The sequence below is a fragment of the Rana temporaria genome, chromosome 2 (assembly GCF_905171775.1).
Source record: "Rana temporaria chromosome 2, aRanTem1.1, whole genome shotgun sequence".
Classification (NCBI taxonomy): Eukaryota; Metazoa; Chordata; class Amphibia; order Anura; family Ranidae; genus Rana; species Rana temporaria.
Window position 1 is genome coordinate 234,910,770 of NC_053490.1, and position 19,840 is coordinate 234,930,609.

General features: G+C 41.7%; 1 protein-coding gene across 4 annotated transcripts in view; it reads left to right on the plus strand.

The window, feature by feature from the left end:
* Positions 1-19,840, plus strand: part of ALCAM (activated leukocyte cell adhesion molecule) — a 165,167-nt gene that overhangs the window by 112,221 nt on the left and 33,106 nt on the right. For 2 of the 4 annotated variants that reach the window (XM_040336626.1, XM_040336629.1), the window contains exons 9-14: positions 2,489-2,601; positions 4,448-4,580; positions 5,985-6,118; positions 7,273-7,405; positions 8,568-8,606; positions 10,038-10,143. In XM_040336626.1, coding sequence (XP_040192560.1) covers positions 2,489-2,601; positions 4,448-4,580; positions 5,985-6,118; positions 7,273-7,405; positions 8,568-8,606; positions 10,038-10,143 — 658 coding nt within the window. The remainder of the gene's footprint in view (positions 1-2,488; positions 2,602-4,447; positions 4,581-5,984; positions 6,119-7,272; positions 7,406-8,567; positions 8,607-10,037; positions 10,144-19,840) is intronic. The other 2 variants (XM_040336627.1, XM_040336630.1) reach the window with 1 other exon arrangement.

Sequence of the window (19,840 nt, forward strand, 5' to 3'; positions counted from 1 at the left end):
ATTTATTGGATGACTGTGTCCTATGGCGAGATGCAACAACACATGTTGTATTACAGTGGTCATCAACTCTGTCCTCAGGGCCTACTAACAGGCCAGGTTTGCAAGATAACTGAAATACATCACAGGTGATATAATTTGCTGCTCAGTGATTGCAGTATTCTAGTCTGCATCTCCCCAAGGTAATACATAATACCTGACCTGTTAGTGGGCCCTGAGGACATGGTTGATGACCACTGTTGTATTACACATGCGATGTCAGCTTATAAGTGAGAAAATAATGAATGGACAAGGCTTTCTAACCCATCCTAATCTTGTTCCCAAAATAGTCTTGGCTGATGGCATGCCATTGTTATCATATTGTAACACATAGACATTTGAACCTCACTTGATGTGGTTGACAAAGATTGAAATGTGTTTCCAAAGACTGCACTCGATCAGTCAACCATCTCATGTCTAAGGCCTCGTACACACGACCGAGTTTCTCGGCAAAAACCTGCTGTTTTTTGTTTGTTTTTTTTTGCCGAGGAAACCGTTCCTGTGTACATTTTTCGACGAGGAAACTGTCGAGGAGCTCGACGAGCCAAAAAGAGAGCATGTACTCTTTTTCCTCGACGGGAATGGAGAAAATTGGCTTGTCGAGTTCCTCGACAGCCTAACAAGGAACTCGACGAAAAAAACGATGTGTTTCGCCCGTCGAGATCCTCGGTCGTGTGTACGAGGCCTCACAGTTGTGGAGCAATTGTTTTCCAGGGAGATACAGTAATTAAAAAAATGTTTCTCCCCTTTCATGCTTTTCTCCCATACATACAGACATAAATGTGTATGCTCGGCTAAGCCAAGCATATATGTTCATGGAGCAATCAACAGAGTCAGACCTATAGGTACTTTTTTAACTCCATTTCTAGTCAAGCATCCTCTGTTGGTAAAAAAAAATGGGAAGATGATTCATGTTAACAGTAGGGAAATTTCATCCAGGTTTTATAAAAGTTATGCTTAGGTCTTTTTCCCAATTTCAAATTATATTAGTACATAACGTCACAAAGGCTTTAACTTTCTAAATCGTGATGAGATATCATATTGGAACAGATGACTTCAATACAATATAGATTTTGAAAGAACAAAAAACATATTTAATTCAGTCCTGCTAAATCCTACAATCTGTTATGGAGACATACAGAAGAAATTATTTTGTAAGACATTTTAGTTATAGGTTGCTTCTTGGTTAAAAAAAAATCTGCACAAATGTGGATACAGTTTACTTCATTCAGCTGATATAATGCTGAGATTCTTTATTTGTGCTTGGAAAGTTAAGCAACATATGAATGTAAAAGCTCTTTCAATTTTTGAAAAAAAACATGGGCTAAATGTCTAGACACTTGAGGCTTTGCTCTTTTAGAACATGAAAGATTATTTAATGCTCCATAACTGATGCCATCTTCAGCTTGTATAAGCAAGTTATTCCCTATCTGTTAGACATCTTGTAGGCTGTAATCTAGAATATAAGGCATTGTGTACTGAAGATGCTATTATGATTGTAGCAGTTGGGAATACTTGCGCGGCTTAGATTTTTTTTTTGTGCTGCATACTTAAAAAAGACAGAAACGCAAAATCACTTGGAAAATTATTTTAGAAAACAATTTATTTGTGTTATAAAATATGCTCTTATGATTTCCAGTCTACGGGGAATGATATTTTGATCTGATTTTACAAAAAGTCTGGTTGTTTTTGGGTACTGCACAATTATTTTTACTATTACTCTAAGTCCAGTGGTGAGTGCAGCATACCTTGTACCTAGTATCGCTTGTTGAATACTTTGAGCACCGTTCTTGTGATTTAGGAAAATATAAAATGCCTTAATTAGTTGGGTTAAATAACTGAAAAAAGCAGACTTGTATTTGCTAGGCAGCTAAAGTAAGAGTTACAAGGAAGGAATGAGAAAGCTTTGGCAACTAGAAGATGTATGCAGTATAAAATGTAGTCTGTCTTTTTGTGATTGACACAAAGAAAGGCAGTGACCTGAAACTCTGAGCATTAGACCGGACAGCCCTTTTATATACCTAGCCTTTTATGGCAAGCACATCAATTACAAAGAATATAGATGTAGGGCAGGGTAATTCCACTCCCATGACCGTTTCTAAATTCATTCCATTAATAAACATGACAGTCAGCCAAGACATAACACACCTCAGAATGACAGTGTGCTTTTCTTAGATACCCATATAACAAGCTCACATAAAAGATCGCTCCGCTAGCAGTAGAATTTCAGAATCTAGTTCCTTGTATAAAAAATGTATGATGTAGGTCTTCAAAGTTGTTGTCATTCTTTGCTTTTGGATCTTTTTACTGTTTGTGATTTGTTGTAGAAAATAAAACCTGGTTATTTTAATTAAGTGCAAATTTGCTTATTTCTTTTATTTCTTTTTTTACTTTTTAATCATACATTTCATTTTTTTATTCATTTTTGCTGTTTTTTCCCCCCATGTATCAGATTTGGATTTGTCACTTACACCCAGTGGAGAAATAACTAAGCAAGTTGGAGACAGTCTTTCTGTTTCATGCATTCCTTCTGCTAGTAAAAATGTTTCAGTCACGTGGATGAAGGTAAGCTTGGTTTTCATTCTGTTATTTATTTATTTTTTAAACTGTGCACAGTCCTTTGACAAAAAACATAACACAATGTTTTGTCATCATCCCACTCAAAATGTTTTAGTATCAGAGTGTAGCTAGATTGATGAAAACAAATTTCTGTAAGCCATGGTTTCCCAAATGTACCGTAGTGTGCTACTCTTTTGCAGGTCTTTAGAGTTAACTATACTAGTGTATTTTATCAGGGCAGCATCATCTCTGAATGTCTACTCAAACTCATACCCATGGGAGCAGTTTCAGTTTGCATATTAAACTGACATACCTCTTCCATTATTTGCAACTGGAAATTAGCATATTCTCATATAAGGCAATTCTGGTTTTAAAAATCACTTACAGTGAGAGCAATTTCTGTTAGTGGTACATACCCCAAACTTTAGGAAGCAGTGCTTTACGCAAGATCGATTTGTGTTAAACTGCTATAATTCATTATGTGCACTTTTTTCTCAGCAGAAAGCTGAGCATAGATAGCTTAAATGCTTAGAAACCTTATTCTGCCTACCATCCAGTGGGTAAACTTCAAAAACTGTAATGCTAATACAGAAAATGGCATTTATTAAGATTTAAATGAGTACTTGTATTACTTGAAAGGTATAGCCTTCACTTGCTGGCAAATTGTACTCCTATACCCCCGCTACACTTTCATTATAAGTGTTTGTTATATAGGACTGCAAGACTGCAGATCTGTTATTTCCTGGATTAGGCAACGATTATTACATCTTACAAATTAGTGCAGGTCTATTGCCACTCCTAAAGCAATTTTGCACAGTGATATTAGTGTGTTGAGACTATTTTCCACAGTAAAGTCTGCATTTTGAAACGTGAAATTTTCATAGAAGAGCCAGTGTTCATATAAAAGTACAGTTAAACTGCTGTAATTAAGTATATGGCTGGAATGGAAAACCCCTCACAGAATTTCACTAATATATACAAATGTTAAGGAACCAATAAATTGCAGTAAAGCCCTGTACACACAAATGGATATCTGATGGAATCTAATACAATGGATTTTTTAGTCGGATATCCGATGAAGCTGACTTTCATCAGTCTTGCCTACACACCATCGGTCAAAAATCCGACCGTGTCCAAACGCGGTGACGTAAAACACTACGACGTGCTGAGAAAAATGAAAATTGAAGTTCAATGCTTCCGAGCATCCGTCGACTTGATTCTGAGCATGGGTGGATTTTTGACCGATAGACTTCCACACAGACGATCAGTTTTTTAGCCATAGGAAAAATGTAAAACATGTTCTATTTTTTTCACCGATGGAAAACAAACCGATGGGGCCCACACACGATCAGTTTGACCGATGAAAACAGTCCATCGGTCTGTTTTCATCGGACAAACCGATCGTGTGTACAGGGCTTTAGACCTCTGTCTACCACATCCTCCCTGCTTCAGTCTTTACAGCGCAACTTCAGTGCGGCTTGCAAAACGACTTCTATATAATTCAGGTCTCTCTAAAGTCGCCCCAAAGTACTACAGTAACCATTTTCTACTTGACTTGACTTGAGTTGCTCCTATTAGAGCGGTTCCATTGTACAGAATGGAGCACGACCTGTCATGTGGCTAAGTCGCCTGGCAATTCACCCCAGTGTGAACCGGGGTCTAAAGGCATTAATTTTTTTGCTGAAATAATCTAAAACCCCTGTCTATTTTTAGCGCCCATAAAGGGAAGGGTGTATTGACTATTCTTTTATTTTGGTTGCCATTTATCTTTTTTTTTTTTTTTTTTTTTAAGCCTAACAATATATATTGTAAACCAGAGCTAAACTGACTTTTTTTTTTTTTTTTTTTACAGAACCAAAAAATCCTTGCACAGCCATCATTCTCAAATCTACAATACAGAGATTCAGGTGTTTATGAATGTGAGACCAGCCTTATGGAAGTTGATGGTCTGAGAAGAAAAAAGACACTAAGCCTTACTGTAGAAGGTTGGTAAACGTCATTGCTAAAATACAGTGTCTTTGGGGCCGGCGCTACCACTAGACGAACTAAACAGCTGTCTAGAGTGCAGCCATGGCCAGTTGTTGCTGGGTCCATATCTCCCCCCCCCCCCAGAGCATCTTGTCCAAATACCCAGTCAGTGTTCCTGCTGCCACAGCCACACCAATCAGCAACAGTGCAGGCTGTGCAACAATCACAGCTGTCCATGATAGTATTACGGCTGACAGCATCCACTGCCACCCACTGTTCTCAGTGATAGGATTTAGTTGCTAGGACAGCCCATGTGCTAGCAACCAATCACATGCTTGCTCCTCCCCCAGGCTGCAGCATTCAGAGGAGGAGAAAGTTCCTCCTCCAAACCTATTTGGCCCCAGTCCCCAGCCTTCCAGCTTCCACCTGTCCTGTAGCCGACTGCTGCGGTGAGAAGGAATAGATCCTGATGTAAGCTGGGATCCTTACAATACTCCCTCCTCCCCTTTCACTACCCCAGCTATTCTCCTAAACCTCTCAACTGTCCTTACCCCACTGCTTTTTTCCTCCAGCTTTGGGTACCCTACTGAAAGGGAATGAGTTCTAGGGACTATGATTTAAGGGGGTTTTGGGGATTCTGATGTAAGGTTGCTTTAGGGACCCTGATGGAAGGTTGCTTTAGGGACCCTGGTGGAAGGGGGCTTTAGGGACCCTAATGTAAGAGGGCTTTATGGACCATGATGTAAGGTCGTTTCAGGGACCCTGATGTAATGGGGCTCTGGGGACTCTGGTGTAAATGGAAGCTCTCAGGACCCTGATGTAAGGGGGGCAACTTTGGGATCCTAATGAAAGGGGCAACTCTAGGGTCCCTGATTTAAGGAATGGTTAACTCTTGGGACCCTGATAAAAGGGGTAAAATCTGATATAAAGGCAGGCCTAAAGTTGTGTAAGGGCCCCTAAAATTTCAGATAGCTGCCCTGTTCCCCACAAAGTACACCGACATTCCGCACACCGCTGCAGGGTTGGATGATGTTAGCTGAAGAAAAAGTCTTCTCCTGCAAACATCAGCCATCCGTGAACAAGAGGTATCCAGCCAATAAGGTGCCACGCAAGCGTGCTGCACGCAACATCACTTCCTCCCAGCTCCCCATCAGTCCCCACACGGAGCTAATGTTGCCAAGGAGGTAATGTCATCCCTGCACAGGCTGCATTTGCAGCCTTTATTTTTTAAGGGAGGGGTGGGGTGCAGGTAGCTGGTCTTGCCCAGGGTGCAAAATGCTTTAGAACCGTCCCTGAGTGTTTTATCAAGGTGCAATATAGTCACCTATATATGTGCAATTTTTTATATGTATTTATAGCTAATACATTTCCTCAATCAATGAATTTTACTGTTAATGCATAATTTGATTTGCCCCTTTTAGGAAAACCACGGATTAAACTCTCAAAAAAGACAAATTCTGATGGAAAGTCGAAAACAATCCTATATGAGGTAGATGGCTATCCAAAACCTGAAGTGCAATGCAGCAGATTAGGCAATGATTTATACTTGAACAAAGTAAGTGTTTTCTTTTTTACCTGTTATAGTATACATACACACTTTTGCATTTACATTTCATCTTAATGTCTTTTGTTTAACATCTGTGAAACATAATGTAGAAGTTGATAATGTTGCTTTGTGGTCCTGGAGTTCCATACACATTTCTGTGTACAAATCTGACGGATGGCAGCCCCACTAGCTCATCACATACAATGCATTATCGTCAATCCTGTATTGTATGGGAGGTCAGTGAGGACTGTCCCACATTTAGGAGTGTTGGACAGCAGAAGAGCATTCTGGCTTCTGAGAGAGGAAGGAATATGGTATTGTTAATAATATTTAACTCTATAATAAAAATTATCAATAACATGCAGCATGGGTGCATTAATGCTGCCAAAGTTGGACTTTCAATGTGCATGGGCCCCATTCCTGGATTGTAAATATGCATGTATTTGCTGCCTATAGGTCTTAAAGTTATACATGGTTAATTGGTTAAATAGTCATTTTTTTTTATCTTGGCAACATAGGGGAAAGTTACATTTGATTCCTATTTTTTATTTTTTATTCCTGTTGCTTTAATAATTACAGATTCATAGAATTTTTTTTATTATTATTGCTATCATTTATATTGTAAATTACACTTTAGCAACAATAAAGCTCTTCAATATGTTGTATATCTGAATTAATGCAACTGAATAAATCTTTTTAGTGTGCCATATACCCATGTGTAAATGAAGGCCTGACAGCCTTTGTGTACAATAAAGAATGTCTTAAGTATTTTACTACCCATTGGAAAGGAAGTAAACTCCTGTTATGAATGTAGTATTTTTAAGCTAATTGCATGTCAGTTGAATTTTCTGCTCCATTAAAAAATGTAATGTAAAACAAAGGTTAGAGTCACAAGTGACCCCTTTCAAGTTTTCTTTATATAGGTCCCATATAAATACTGCAATGGCCTTAAATTACTCTAATTGGCTTATCCTCTATGTTTATTGGGAAGTGAAAACTGCAGTGTGAATGTAACACAAGTTATAGCTGCTGCACTGATGGAATGACCAAGATTCACACATGCATTAGCTTTTATGAGGCTTTATCTGTCACTGTATTTAATATATTGTGAACCATTTGCAGAGAAAGCAAGAATTGACTTTACTGTATTTCTTTTATTACAGACTGAAGAGACTATGTTAAGTAACGGAAAATATTCTGCTAAAATTATAATTTCCCCAGAAGAGAATGTCACTATTATCTGCAGTGCTGAAAACAAATTGGGGCGGGAGGTCCATTCATTAAATGTCTCTGCTAGTAAGTACTGAAAAGGCCTTGCTGTGTAATTCTTGCCCTTGTTTCATGTTTGTCATTTTGTCAATGAATGTATTCATTCATATTTCTTTGTAGTAAATGTTTTATTTCCATTCTGTAAATGTTACCACACTTGCACTTAAATGGGACTTTACCTAGAAATTCAACCAATCCCATTCTATCCTCTTAAAAATAAAGTTAAAGATACCAGTTTCTACAAGAATCAGGTTTTCATGCTATCATTCGCCTCACCCGAGCCACCCTTCTTGGCTCGCATTTTATTTGCCCTGGAGGTTTGCAAGTAGCTTTGCTAAGACACACCATACTAGCTGATTTTCCCTGCTTTTAAGCTTGTTTCTGTTCAGGGATTTCTTATAGACCATTACTCAGTATGTTAGAAGGCGTAAATGACTTTTATATCTAGCAATTTTATATATATATCAGTTTATATGGCACAGTGCTGACAAAACTGAATTAGGGTCTGTCCTAAGACTACAGATAACAATAACAAATTAGTTCCTGGTGTGTAATTCATCTTATTTCTCCTTATAGTTCAGATTTAAGGTAATTATAATATAGGCTTTACATTATATAAATAGAGGACTGTATTTAAAATGAATATAGTATATAGTAAACTATATAAATCAATATAGTATGAGCTGGGATTCTTTTTAAAAAGTATTTTTTCCATTATACCATAGTCTGATATGTTGTGTAGCATGGTGTGTATGGATGGAAGGATGGAGCAAAAATGAGTATGGCAGCTTTGGTCAGAGTTAAATTGCTGCAGAAAGAGCCAATAGGCCTCTGAACATGCATGATTATTATGGTTAAAGATCCATTATTAGGTATGAAGATCTTGACTAATCCGTCTGATTTAAAACAGTTCTTTGGAGTTGGCTGCGAACTGGGATTTAATACTAAGCAGTTCTCCTTTGTCTGTATTAACCTTGTCATCATATATAGAGGAGGATTCTGTAAAGAATCTTTACTGAGTCAGTTACATATTAGGTGAGTGAAAAAGTGAAACATTTTCTCTTTTTACTTGCACTAAGGGAGAAGTCATTTTACTGTTGCAGATTAAAGCACATTATGGTGGTGAAGGTGACTTTCTTAGGTTATCAGCAATAGTTTTTTAATTTCACCTCTCAATTTTTCATTTCAGTAAGCTTTCCAGAAACAGATGATGGTGTTAATAGCAGTGGTAAGTATAGTAGTAGAGTAAGGTCTTCTCTTCACAGCCTCTAGTTCCCTTTTTCTTAATATACCTTTTCCTAAAATCCTTCAGTTAGTTATGCTTTCAAACCGGCAGATTGTCTCTGCACTGCATCCCTAATTATATATAACACTAATGAAAATGACTTTTGGTGTGCTATAATTGATATACTGCATATATACAGAAAAGGTTTTACAAACATTTCCTTTTTATTATACAAATATTTAAAAATATATAAAAACAAGGGCTATATATTCATCCAGCAATATTATAATTTGATACAGTGTTACAAAGTGTTCTACATAGGAAAGTATCCTACCTATTCAGTGCTGTTTATATATATATATATATCCATACAGATGAGCTTATTCATTGTGTTAGAAGCTTTTTCCAGTGGTGGTTTATGGGTAGCATTTTACATATTAACCAGATCTGTGGAAATGTGGAGTGCACATACAGTTTATATACTGTTTTTACATTGTGTATGTATTTTTTTTTATAGTTTGTATGAGTCAATCAACCTTGTTTAAACGCAAAGGGAGAAAGTAGGGTGATGCGCCAAACTACTGGATTTGGTTTATATATGCTCAGATAGATCTGTTGGTAAAGGACTTCCCTCATATGAGATCAACCACGTCTTTGTGTATCAGTGTCAGTTCACAAGTTACACAAAAATGAATTCTGCCTTTGCATTAAAGGGTGGCATTTGAAGTGGAGATCAATGGCAGTGTTGTGATAACATCCAGCAAGCACTACAAAGGCCCCTTAAACAAGGAAGGGGCTGGTCCCCAAACATTTGGAGACCTGCTCCTTCCTTGTTTGAGGGGACTTTTATATGGTTTTGAATAACAAAAAATATATTTTAGAAAATCTTTTTCGATGTATATGTGGTATATCAACTGTAGCATCTGAAAGGTCACCATGGTTTCTTTCAATGGCGTTCTTTTCTTAATATCCTCGTACTTTTGCACAGCAAATGTTCTATATAGGGGTCTATCTTTCTGCTGCACTTTAATTCCTAACTTCTTCTCCTAGCTCAAAATAGGATATCTTATATAACCAGCAATCTTCTGTTTGGGAAGGTAGAAAGAATTTGCTTTGGTAATTGCTACCATGGTATATACTGTAATTCTGTGCATACTAAATAGTTGATGGTGTGTGGGGAAAAAACAGTAAGTATGTGTCTGTGAAAACTTGATATGGATGACACAATGTTTGAAAGCTTGTGTTAAAATCACCCCTGTATCTCATGTTTTATGTGGATGAATCCAGCAGTGGTTATACTGCACTGTTTAATGTCCTGTATTCATCTTTGTACACTTTGTATATTTTGAAACACATACCTTGATAATAACTGCAACGGAATGCAAATTAATTAAGAGGTTTTTTTTTCTTTTTTCCTGAAAACCACATTCCTAGGTGACAATAATGACCATGCAAAACTTATCGTGGGAATTGTTGTTGGTCTTCTACTTGCTGCACTGGTTGCTGGATTAGCCTACTGGTTATACATTAAGAAATCAGGGTAGGTTGAAATGTACTTTTTATTATTTGTTTTTTTGTTTTCTATTTAAAAAGACTTTTGAGAGGGTACAAGGAAGGTAAATGTTATGTTCTACTCAGGTATGTTTTTTAAATGTGGTGCTTGCTATGTAATACATGAATATGTGAAATTAAATTAAATTATATCTATTGTGCTCAATCAATTCTTCTTATAAATAATAAATACATAATAATTCATAAGAAGAATTGATTAACCACTTGACCTCAGGAAGATTTACTTCCCTTTGTGACCAGGCCATTTTTTGAGATACGGCACTGTGTTAATTTAACTGATAATTGCACGGATAAGTGACACTGTACCCAAGTAAAATGTATGTAATTTCTTCCCTACAAATAAAGCTTTCTTTTGGTGGTATTTGATCACCTCTGTGTTTGTTTTTTCTGCTATAAACAAAAAAAGACAGACAATTAAAAAAAATAAAACTATGGGATATTTAAACAATGTTTTTTTACTAGTAATGGTGACGATCAGCGACTTATAGCGGGACTGTAATATTCCGGTGGACAAATCAGACACTAACTGACCCTTTTTCGGGACCAGTGACACTAATATAGTGATCAGTGCTAAAAAAATAGGCACTGTTACTGTACTAATTACACTGACTTTGAAGGGGTTAACATCAGGAACAATCAAAGGGTTGACTGTGTCTTGCCTTTGATTAAGTGCAGTGGGCGAGGTGCTTTTACTAGTGAAAGGATCAGTGGTCCTGCTTTACAGAAACACAGGATCCATGTCTTCTGTACTCGCAGAACAGCAACCTGCCTTGTTTACATAAGCAGACTGCCTTTCTGCCTTTGTACTGAATCATTAGCAGGTGCCAGTGGACATTGAGTCCGCCGTACCCGCTGATCAGCTCTCGCTGTGTAGAATCACAGCAGGAGCGGGCCCCCAGGAGCGATCGTGCCCCAGACCCATCAGTGTCAGATCACTTACTAGGTACATGACCTGGCACAGAGCGGCTGCCCTGCTGCAGTAAATGTACGGTGGGTGGTCCACAAGTGATTATGCACGAATAGATTTAATTTTATTTCATTTATTCACATATCACATAGCAAGCGCCACAATTGAAACATACCTAGTTTGCTTACACATGTGGGAACATGTTAAATAAATGTGAGCAGCTGCACTAATAAATATGTTGTCACAGTTCAGGAACAAATTTAAAGTGATAGCGCAAAGAATTTCTTGTAATATGTTCTGCTTACATTTTAATTTTATTGTTAACCTTTATGTCGAGTATGCCTATGTTTGTCCCAAGCATGTTTATAGTCACTTACTGTTGACTAGCTCTCTACCTTTTCTGGAAGTCTATTTGAAGCATCTGTCATGAAATACCTCAGCCACCAGATGGCGCTAGCGGCGCATCGGCGCGCGCGGGGCACGCGCAATCGCGGCAACGGCGCGCACGGGCACGCGCACCGGCGGCAACGGCGCGCACGGGCACGCGCACCGGCGGCAACGGCGCACGGGCACGTGCAAACGGCAATTCGGCGCCAAAACAAGGTACTTAAGGCGTCCTGGGAGTCTGGCCCCTTGCTGTCCGGTCTGAAGTGTCTCCTGAACCTGCCAGTACCTGTTACCCCTGCTTGAATCCTGATCCTGATACCCGGCTTGTTCCTGTTGATCCTGTCTTCCGCCTGCCCTGACCTTTTGGCTTGCTCCGACCATCCCTCTGCCTCATCCCTGGTACTCTGCCGCCCGCCTGTTACTGACCCGGCTTGACGACCCCTCTACCATCCTGACCTTCCTGCGCCTGATCGGCTGGTCCAGCTTCTCTCCGGCTTCTGGGACTTGCACTGTCTTCTGGGACTTGTTGCTGCTTGATCTTCCAGACCTCTTCCCACCGGTCTGCTACTTGCCAGGCTGCACCTGCCTTCCAGAGACTCCATCAGATCCTGCAGAAGCAACCAACAGCCCCTGCATCAGCGTCTCTCCAGGCGCTTGTGCGACTCTGCATTTCCGTTCCTCCTGTCTACTCTATCAGGGGTCCCGGAATCAGAGGAGTAACGGCTGCCACTTCCTGCACGTCGGGCTCACCCTCTGAGGTACGTGACAGTACCGGACAGCCATGTCCGAGCCCGCGCAGGGAGTGGATCCTATGCAGGAACTTTGCCGCCATCTTGAGGGACTGACCCAGGCCGTCCGAACCTTACAAGAAGGCTACACGCGTTTGGAGAATCGTGTCCAGGCTCTATCTACTCCCACCACCTCTGCAGCGGCTTCTGGGGCATCTGCTTCCCCATCCGTGATCATGCTGCCGCCCGAACCCAAAGTCCCTATGCCCGAGAGGTTCGCGGGTGAACGTAGTAGATACCGGGCCTTCCGCAATGCTTGCGAACTGTACTTTGCTCTGCAGCCACGGACCTTTTCGTTAGAAGCCACTAAAGTGGGTTTCGCCATCTCACTGCTGTCTGGCGAACCGCAAGCTTGGGCCCATCGCCTCCTGGAAAACAAAGATCCATCACTTGACAATGTTACTACCTTTTTCCAAGCCATGTCTCTGCTGTATGAGGACCCTCACCAGGCCGCCTCCGCGGAGGCCGCTTTGCACGCCCTGCAACAGGGTCGCAGACCAGCAGAGGACTATGTGTCCGAGTTTCGCAGATGGAGCTCAGACACAACCTGGAATGACTCGGCCCTCTGCTACCAATTCCGCCTTGGTCTTTCTGAGCCACTGAAGGACGAACTGGCCCGGGTAGGGGTTCCAGGGACCCTGGAGGCATTAATTAACCTGACCATCCAGATCGATCGGCGCCTGAGGGAGCGCCGAACGGAAAGGACCACTACCCCATCTCGTCCGGTCTGGATGCTGCCACGGATGCCTCCCGTTTCCAGTATAGTTCCTCCGGTTCCTTCAGCCTCATCTGTTCCTGACACCTCAGAGCCCATGCAGTTGGGTCTCCTCCGTCCTTCCCTGACGCCCGAAGAACGACAACGCCGCAGGGTCAACAACTTATGCCTGTATTGCGGAGAGGCCGGGCACTACGTGAGGACCTGTCCTGCCAAACTTCGTAAGTGTCTGTCCATGTCTTCCGTTCACCTACCTGTTCTGCCAAGTAACTCCGCTCATCTGGCTATTCCTATTCTCTTCCAGCTTCCAGGAGAGTCCATCCAAGTCAGCGCTATAATTGACTCAGGGGCCTGCAGCTGCTTTTTGGACCAGTCTTTCGCCATCAAGCATCGGATCCCTCTTCGTCCCAGGACTACCGGACTCTCTGTTTACCTAGCGGATGGCTCGGTGCTAAAATCCGGACCAGTCACCCGAGAAACCCAGCCTCTACCCACCACCATTGCTGAAAATCACCATGAATTGCTATGCCTAGATGTGATTCACTCTCCCCTGTTTCCTGTCATACTGGGGGTACCATGGCTTCAAATTCACAACCCGCAGATTGACTGGACCACGGGCAAGGTCAGTTTCGGTTCTCTGTTCTGCCGACAGCACTGCTTACAAGTGTCACCTCCTCCTCTGCCTTTACTTTGTATGGACTTCGACATCGAGACCCGTCAATCTGTTCCAGAAGCTTACCACGACTACCTGGATGTTTTCAGCAAGAAGGGGGCTGAGACCCTTCCACCACACAGGGCCTACGATTGCCCCATTGAACTCCTTCCAGGTGCTGAAGTTCCCTTCGGAAGGATCTTTCCCTTAACAGGACTTGAACTAGAGACTTTAAAAACATACATCGATGAAAGTCTGAGGAAGGGGTTCATCCGCCCATCCACATCACCCGCGGGAGCAGGCATCTTTTTTGTGGAAAAAAAAGACCATTCCCTTCGCCCTTGTGTGGACTATCGGGAACTTAATAAGATAACAATTAAGAACCGGTACCCTCTCCCCTTGGTGCCTGAACTGTTTCAACGTCTTGGGTCCGCGGTTGTCTTTACCAAACTAGACCTCCGTGGGGCCTACAACTTAGTCCGCATACGTGAAGGGGATGAGTGGAAAACCGCTTTTCGTACCCGTTTCGGGCACTTCGAATATTTAGTCATGCCCTTCGGGCTCTGTAACGCCCCAGCAACGTTCCAACACTTCGTGAATGACATTTTTAGAGACTACCTGGACCTCTTTGTCATCATTTATCTGGACGATATCCTGATCTTCTCCCCTTCTCTGGAAAAACACCGGCTACACGTCAGGAATGTACTTGAGCGTCTCCGAACCCACGGACTGTATGCCAAACCCGATAAATGCGAGTTCGAACGCTCAAGTATACAGTTCCTGGGGCTTATAATTTCCATAAAAGGCGTTGAGATGGACCCCCAGAAGGTCTCAGCGATTCTTGACTGGCCAGCACCTACGGACCGAAAGGGCGTTCAGCGATTTGTCGGCTTCTCGAATTTTTATAGGAAATTCATCAGAGCTTTCTCCAACATCATTGCTCCTATAACGGATTTGACCAAACAGACTGCTCGTTTCCGCTGGACTACAGAAGCCCAAACAGCCTTTGAAACCCTGAAGAACTTGTTCACTTCGGCATCCATTCTCAGACACCCCGACGCGAGTTTGCCATACATTCTTGAGGTGGATGCGTCTGAAACCGCGGTTGGGGCAGTTCTTTCGCAGAGACAGGGCCCCAAAGCTCTGTTACACCCCGTTGCTTACTTCTCCCGTAAGTTGTCTGAAGCAGAAAGAAATTATGACGTCGGGGACCGAGAGTTGTTGGCAATAAAGGCCGCTCTGGAGGAGTGGCGTTACCTCCTGGAGGGCGCAGCGCACCCAATTTTAATTTACACTGACCACAAGAATCTCGAGTACCTGAAGGTGGCCAAGAGACTTAAACCACGCCAGGCCAGATGGGCACTTTTTTTTACGAGATTCTCTTTTCATATCACATACAGGCCAGGGTCAAAAAACACCAAGCCGGATGCTCTTTCCCGCATGTACGGAGATTCAGGGTCTCTCAGTCCCCCTGACACCATCTTGTCATCTGGGAACTTTCTATTGTTACAAAGGGACTTATTACCGCAAATCAGGCAAGCCTCTGCTGGAATTTCCCCTTTATCTGGTTCGGAGCTGCAGTCCAGGGACGGTTTGCTATGGCATCAGGACAAGATCTTCGTGCCCGAGAGTCTACGAATGGATGTTCTGAGCTCTTGTCACGATCATGAGTTGGCCGGTCACTTTGGGATACAAAAAACCTCGGAACTTTTGCAACGCACCTTTTGGTGGCCTCAACTTCTGAAGGACTGCAAGGACTATGTGGAGTCTTGCACCACGTGCATTCGCAACAAGGGAAGCAAGCTTAGAGCCTGGGGACTCCTTAAACCGTTATCAGTGCCAGAGAGACCATGGAGAATGATCTCCATGGATTTCATTGTGGAACTTCCCCCATCAGAAGGCTTCACCACTATCTTTGTGGTCGTGGACAGGCTCTCAAAGATGGCACACTTTGTCCCTTTGAAAGGCACGCCCTCTGCCCCGGAAACAGCCAAAGTTTTCATCAGGGAAATTGTTAGGCTCCACGGCGTCCCAGCGGACATCGTGTCCGATCGGGGGGTGCAGTTCACGTCTAGGTTCTGGAGGGCACTCTGCAGTAGTCTCAAAATCGGTCTCTCCTTTTCATCAGCATACCACCCACAGTCAAATGGGCAGACGGAGAGAACAAATCAAACTCTTGAGCAGTATCTCCGCTGCTTCTCCTCGTTCTCTCAAGAAGATTGGGTGTCCCTGCTGCCCTTAGCGGAATTCGCTTACAATAATTCTATTCACTCCGCCACCAAACAGTCACCCTTTTATGCCAACTACGGGTTTCATCCTTTGTTCCTGTCTAATTCTATTCCGGAGAGTACGGTACCCGCTGTCCAGGATACTCTAAACTTTTTCAACACAAATAACAGGATCCTGCAGGAGACAATGACTAAGACACAGGAACGCAATAAAGAGATCTTTGACAGGGGAAGAAGAGGAGAACTCAATCTGGAACCTGGAACCAAAGTTTATTTGTCCACTCTGAATCTAAGACTTGCATGTCCCACGAAGAAGCTAGGCCCTAAATTTGTGGGCCCCTTCCCTGTTAAAAGAAAGATAAATGAGGTAGCCTACGAACTTGATCTACCAGAAACCTTTCGAATTCATCCAGTCTTCCATGTTGCTTTGCTCAAGCCGGATGTTCCCAATCCCTTTCCTGAACGAGATACTGGTCCCCCAGAACCGGTATTAGTCAATGGGGAAGAAGAATTTGAGGTAGAATCCATCCTTGATTGCAGGAGGAGACGCAACCAAATTCAGTTCCTCGTTAAATGGAAGGGGTATGGGCCCGAGGAGAATTCATGGGAACCAGAGGACAACATACATGCTGAGAGACTAATCCAATCATTTAAGGACTCGCATCCACTGGAGATGTCTCGATTGGGCATCCGGAGGCTGCCCATTGGAGGGGGGCAATGTCATGAAATACCTCAGCCACCAGATGGCGCTAGCGGCGCATCGGCGCGCGCGGGGCACGCGCAATCGCGGCAACGGCGCGCACGGGCACGCGCACCGGCGGCAACGGCGCGCACGGGCACGCGCACCGGCGGCAACGGCGCACGGGCACGTGCAAACGGCAATTCGGCGCCAAAACAAGGTACTTAAGGCGTCCTGGGAGTCTGGCCCCTTGCTGTCCGGTCTGAAGTGTCTCCTGAACCTGCCAGTACCTGTTACCCCTGCTTGAATCCTGATCCTGATACCCGGCTTGTTCCTGTTGATCCTGTCTTCCGCCTGCCCTGACCTTTTGGCTTGCTCCGACCATCCCTCTGCCTCATCCCTGGTACTCTGCCGCCCGCCTGTTACTGACCCGGCTTGACGACCCCTCTACCATCCTGACCTTCCTGCGCCTGATCGGCTGGTCCAGCTTCTCTCCGGCTTCTGGGACTTGCACTGTCTTCTGGGACTTGTTGCTGCTTGATCTTCCAGACCTCTTCCCACCGGTCTGCTACTTGCCAGGCTGCACCTGCCTTCCAGAGACTCCATCAGATCCTGCAGAAGCAACCAACAGCCCCTGCATCAGCGTCTCTCCAGGCGCTTGTGCGACTCTGCATTTCCGTTCCTCCTGTCTACTCTATCAGGGGTCCCGGAATCAGAGGAGTAACGGCTGCCACTTCCTGCACGTCGGGCTCACCCTCTGAGGTACGTGACAGCATCAACTACTGTTACTGTTATCTTTGTTTGTGTTTTTTTGCATTCAAAATATTAGATCAGATAAGATCTATTTTTTAATGCTCAGTTGATAGCTAACAGATTGTCTTCAGGTTGGCAGTTATTATGAAGTTAGGGCAAAACTTTTATTTACTTATTTTTGGATAGAGTAAGGGAGGGTGAGTTTATTTTCTGTCATCTGTGTTCTATTAGGGAGATTTTCTTTTGCTTCCTGTCCCATAGCCACAACAGGAAGTGAAAGGAAATCCCTGCAAAGTAAGTGTCCCTATTAGAACATTTCCACTCTGTTACTTTTCCGGGGGCAACCCAATTTGGGATTTCCTTTTACTTTAATTTTTAATGATAATTAACAGGATACATAGAAAGGGTAAACCTCCATAATGGGGACACGCAAATCAATAAAAACCCAACAGATTTTCTAATTCATCTTCACTCTATCCAAAAAAAAAAAAAAAATGTTTTCCTTTTAGTTGTGCTTTTAGGTTCAGTAGCTTTATCATTGAACGTTTAAACGGAAATGTGGGCTTTCAGGTTGTAGCTAGCTTATAGACTAAAGATGCCATGTGGCTTGGTTTGATTCTTTCTTCCTTTACCCACCAATAAGTGAACACAAAGTTGATATCAATTTTAAGTGTTACTTTTATGTCTGTTCTCTACATACATTTTTTTGCCTTGGTACTGTTAGACACTGTACATATATTTTATTAATTCATTTATGGAAACAAAGTCTGTAGATTGCTTAAAGTCTAGTGACCCTTCTATAATCATACCCATTGAGTAGGGTACCATTTTGTAGTGTAACCCAATGAGCTACCAGTATGTTTTTTGTTCTTGGGAGAATATTGGAACACAAAGAGAGAAACACAGACAAAGGAAGATGTACAGTTCTGATATTCTGACATCAGATACAGTTCTGATATCAAATTATCCCTATTTCTGTTATATTGATATGGCCTAATACTGTATGCTGTAGCTACTTATATTTGGTTCTGGAAGTAAGTTACCTAATCTTGTATATAGTATTATAAGTGATCATTCAAATCACACAGGCAGATGTGGTCACTATACAACCACTTTACAATGTATGCCTTAAATGGGCAAATCTGGTCAATAATTCTCAACTGGATTAATGCCGCAATTTGCATACAAGTCTATAGATCTCATTTTTTATTTAATTTTTATATATCATGTTTCATAATATTGCATTTAAATTGTGGTTTGTATGTCTCTAACCTATCTCTATCCTCAAAGTGTGTGCATCATTTTAAATATTTACATGGTATTTTTTAGTACCTGGTGATCTGTTTATTATGCAGAATGAGCTTCTTTAATAATCAAAGATCTGTATGAAATTTTATTTATCTAATCTTAACATTTGTTTATAAATCCTAGACATTCAAATCAGTCTATAATGTAGTTACATGGTCTGGAATAAAAGACTTGACTAAACAAAAGCTATATTTCAGAATCTGTATGTGTGGGTATAGTGTGTGGAAGTAAAGTAGTAGATCATTTGTCCACCTGCCAGACACGTATTGTTTCAGCATATCATACACAAGGCGCTTCCTGCAGTTAAAGTACAGCTTTGATTTATGCTTTGTCTGTAAGACATACGCAACATAGCTATTTATGGTGGTCTGTATATGTAAAATGTAGGATTTATTCTACATTCATTGTGCTTTTGTTTGATGTACCTTTATGTTTTACACGGCTGTATACACTGCTTGACAGTCAGATAAGTGTAGTGTTTATTTGGTATTTAAATACGTTCATGCAAATGTTGAACAGGCACCTAAGTAGCTATGTGTGTGTGCTGTGTACATTACACAACTTATGTATATATAGGTAAAAGATGAAAACTATTGATAACCTAAGCAAAAATGTTGCCATTAGAACAATACGTTTTTTCTAATGCTATGCTAAATAATGTTTCCCAAGTTGTATTTTTGCCTTTGCAAGCAGTTATGTTGAAATTATTTTTCTTCAGTTCTTTCAGCTGTACTATGCTATGACTAAGACAAGATAAAGGGGTGATGGGATGCACAACTCTATTTGTAGCAGATACTTTTGTGGCATAGAGAAACCATCCAGTAGTATGGAAAGCAAAATGACCCTCTGCACTGCGTATATAAATATCATAAACATAAATGTTCTCTATTCATTGTAGCTGATGTAGTTTCTGTTTACTGTCTGAAGTGTGCCTTGTGTAACTTCAGTATGTCAAGAATATGTAGTTGCATATGACTTTAACAATAGCTAACAAATAAAGCTGATCAATCTATAATGAATAATCAGTGTTCATAATACAACCCTGTATCAAAGTTTTTACTTTTATTACATATACTGATCACATATCAGAGTTAGACTCCCTAAGTAGTGAAACATATACAGTCATGTGAAGTATATCCAGTCATATGAGTAAGTACATCACATGGAAATTGTGGACGTTTTCAACATATTGAAAACATTTGCTCTCCAAACAGTGCTCACAGATAAAAACAAAATACTCAAAATTGG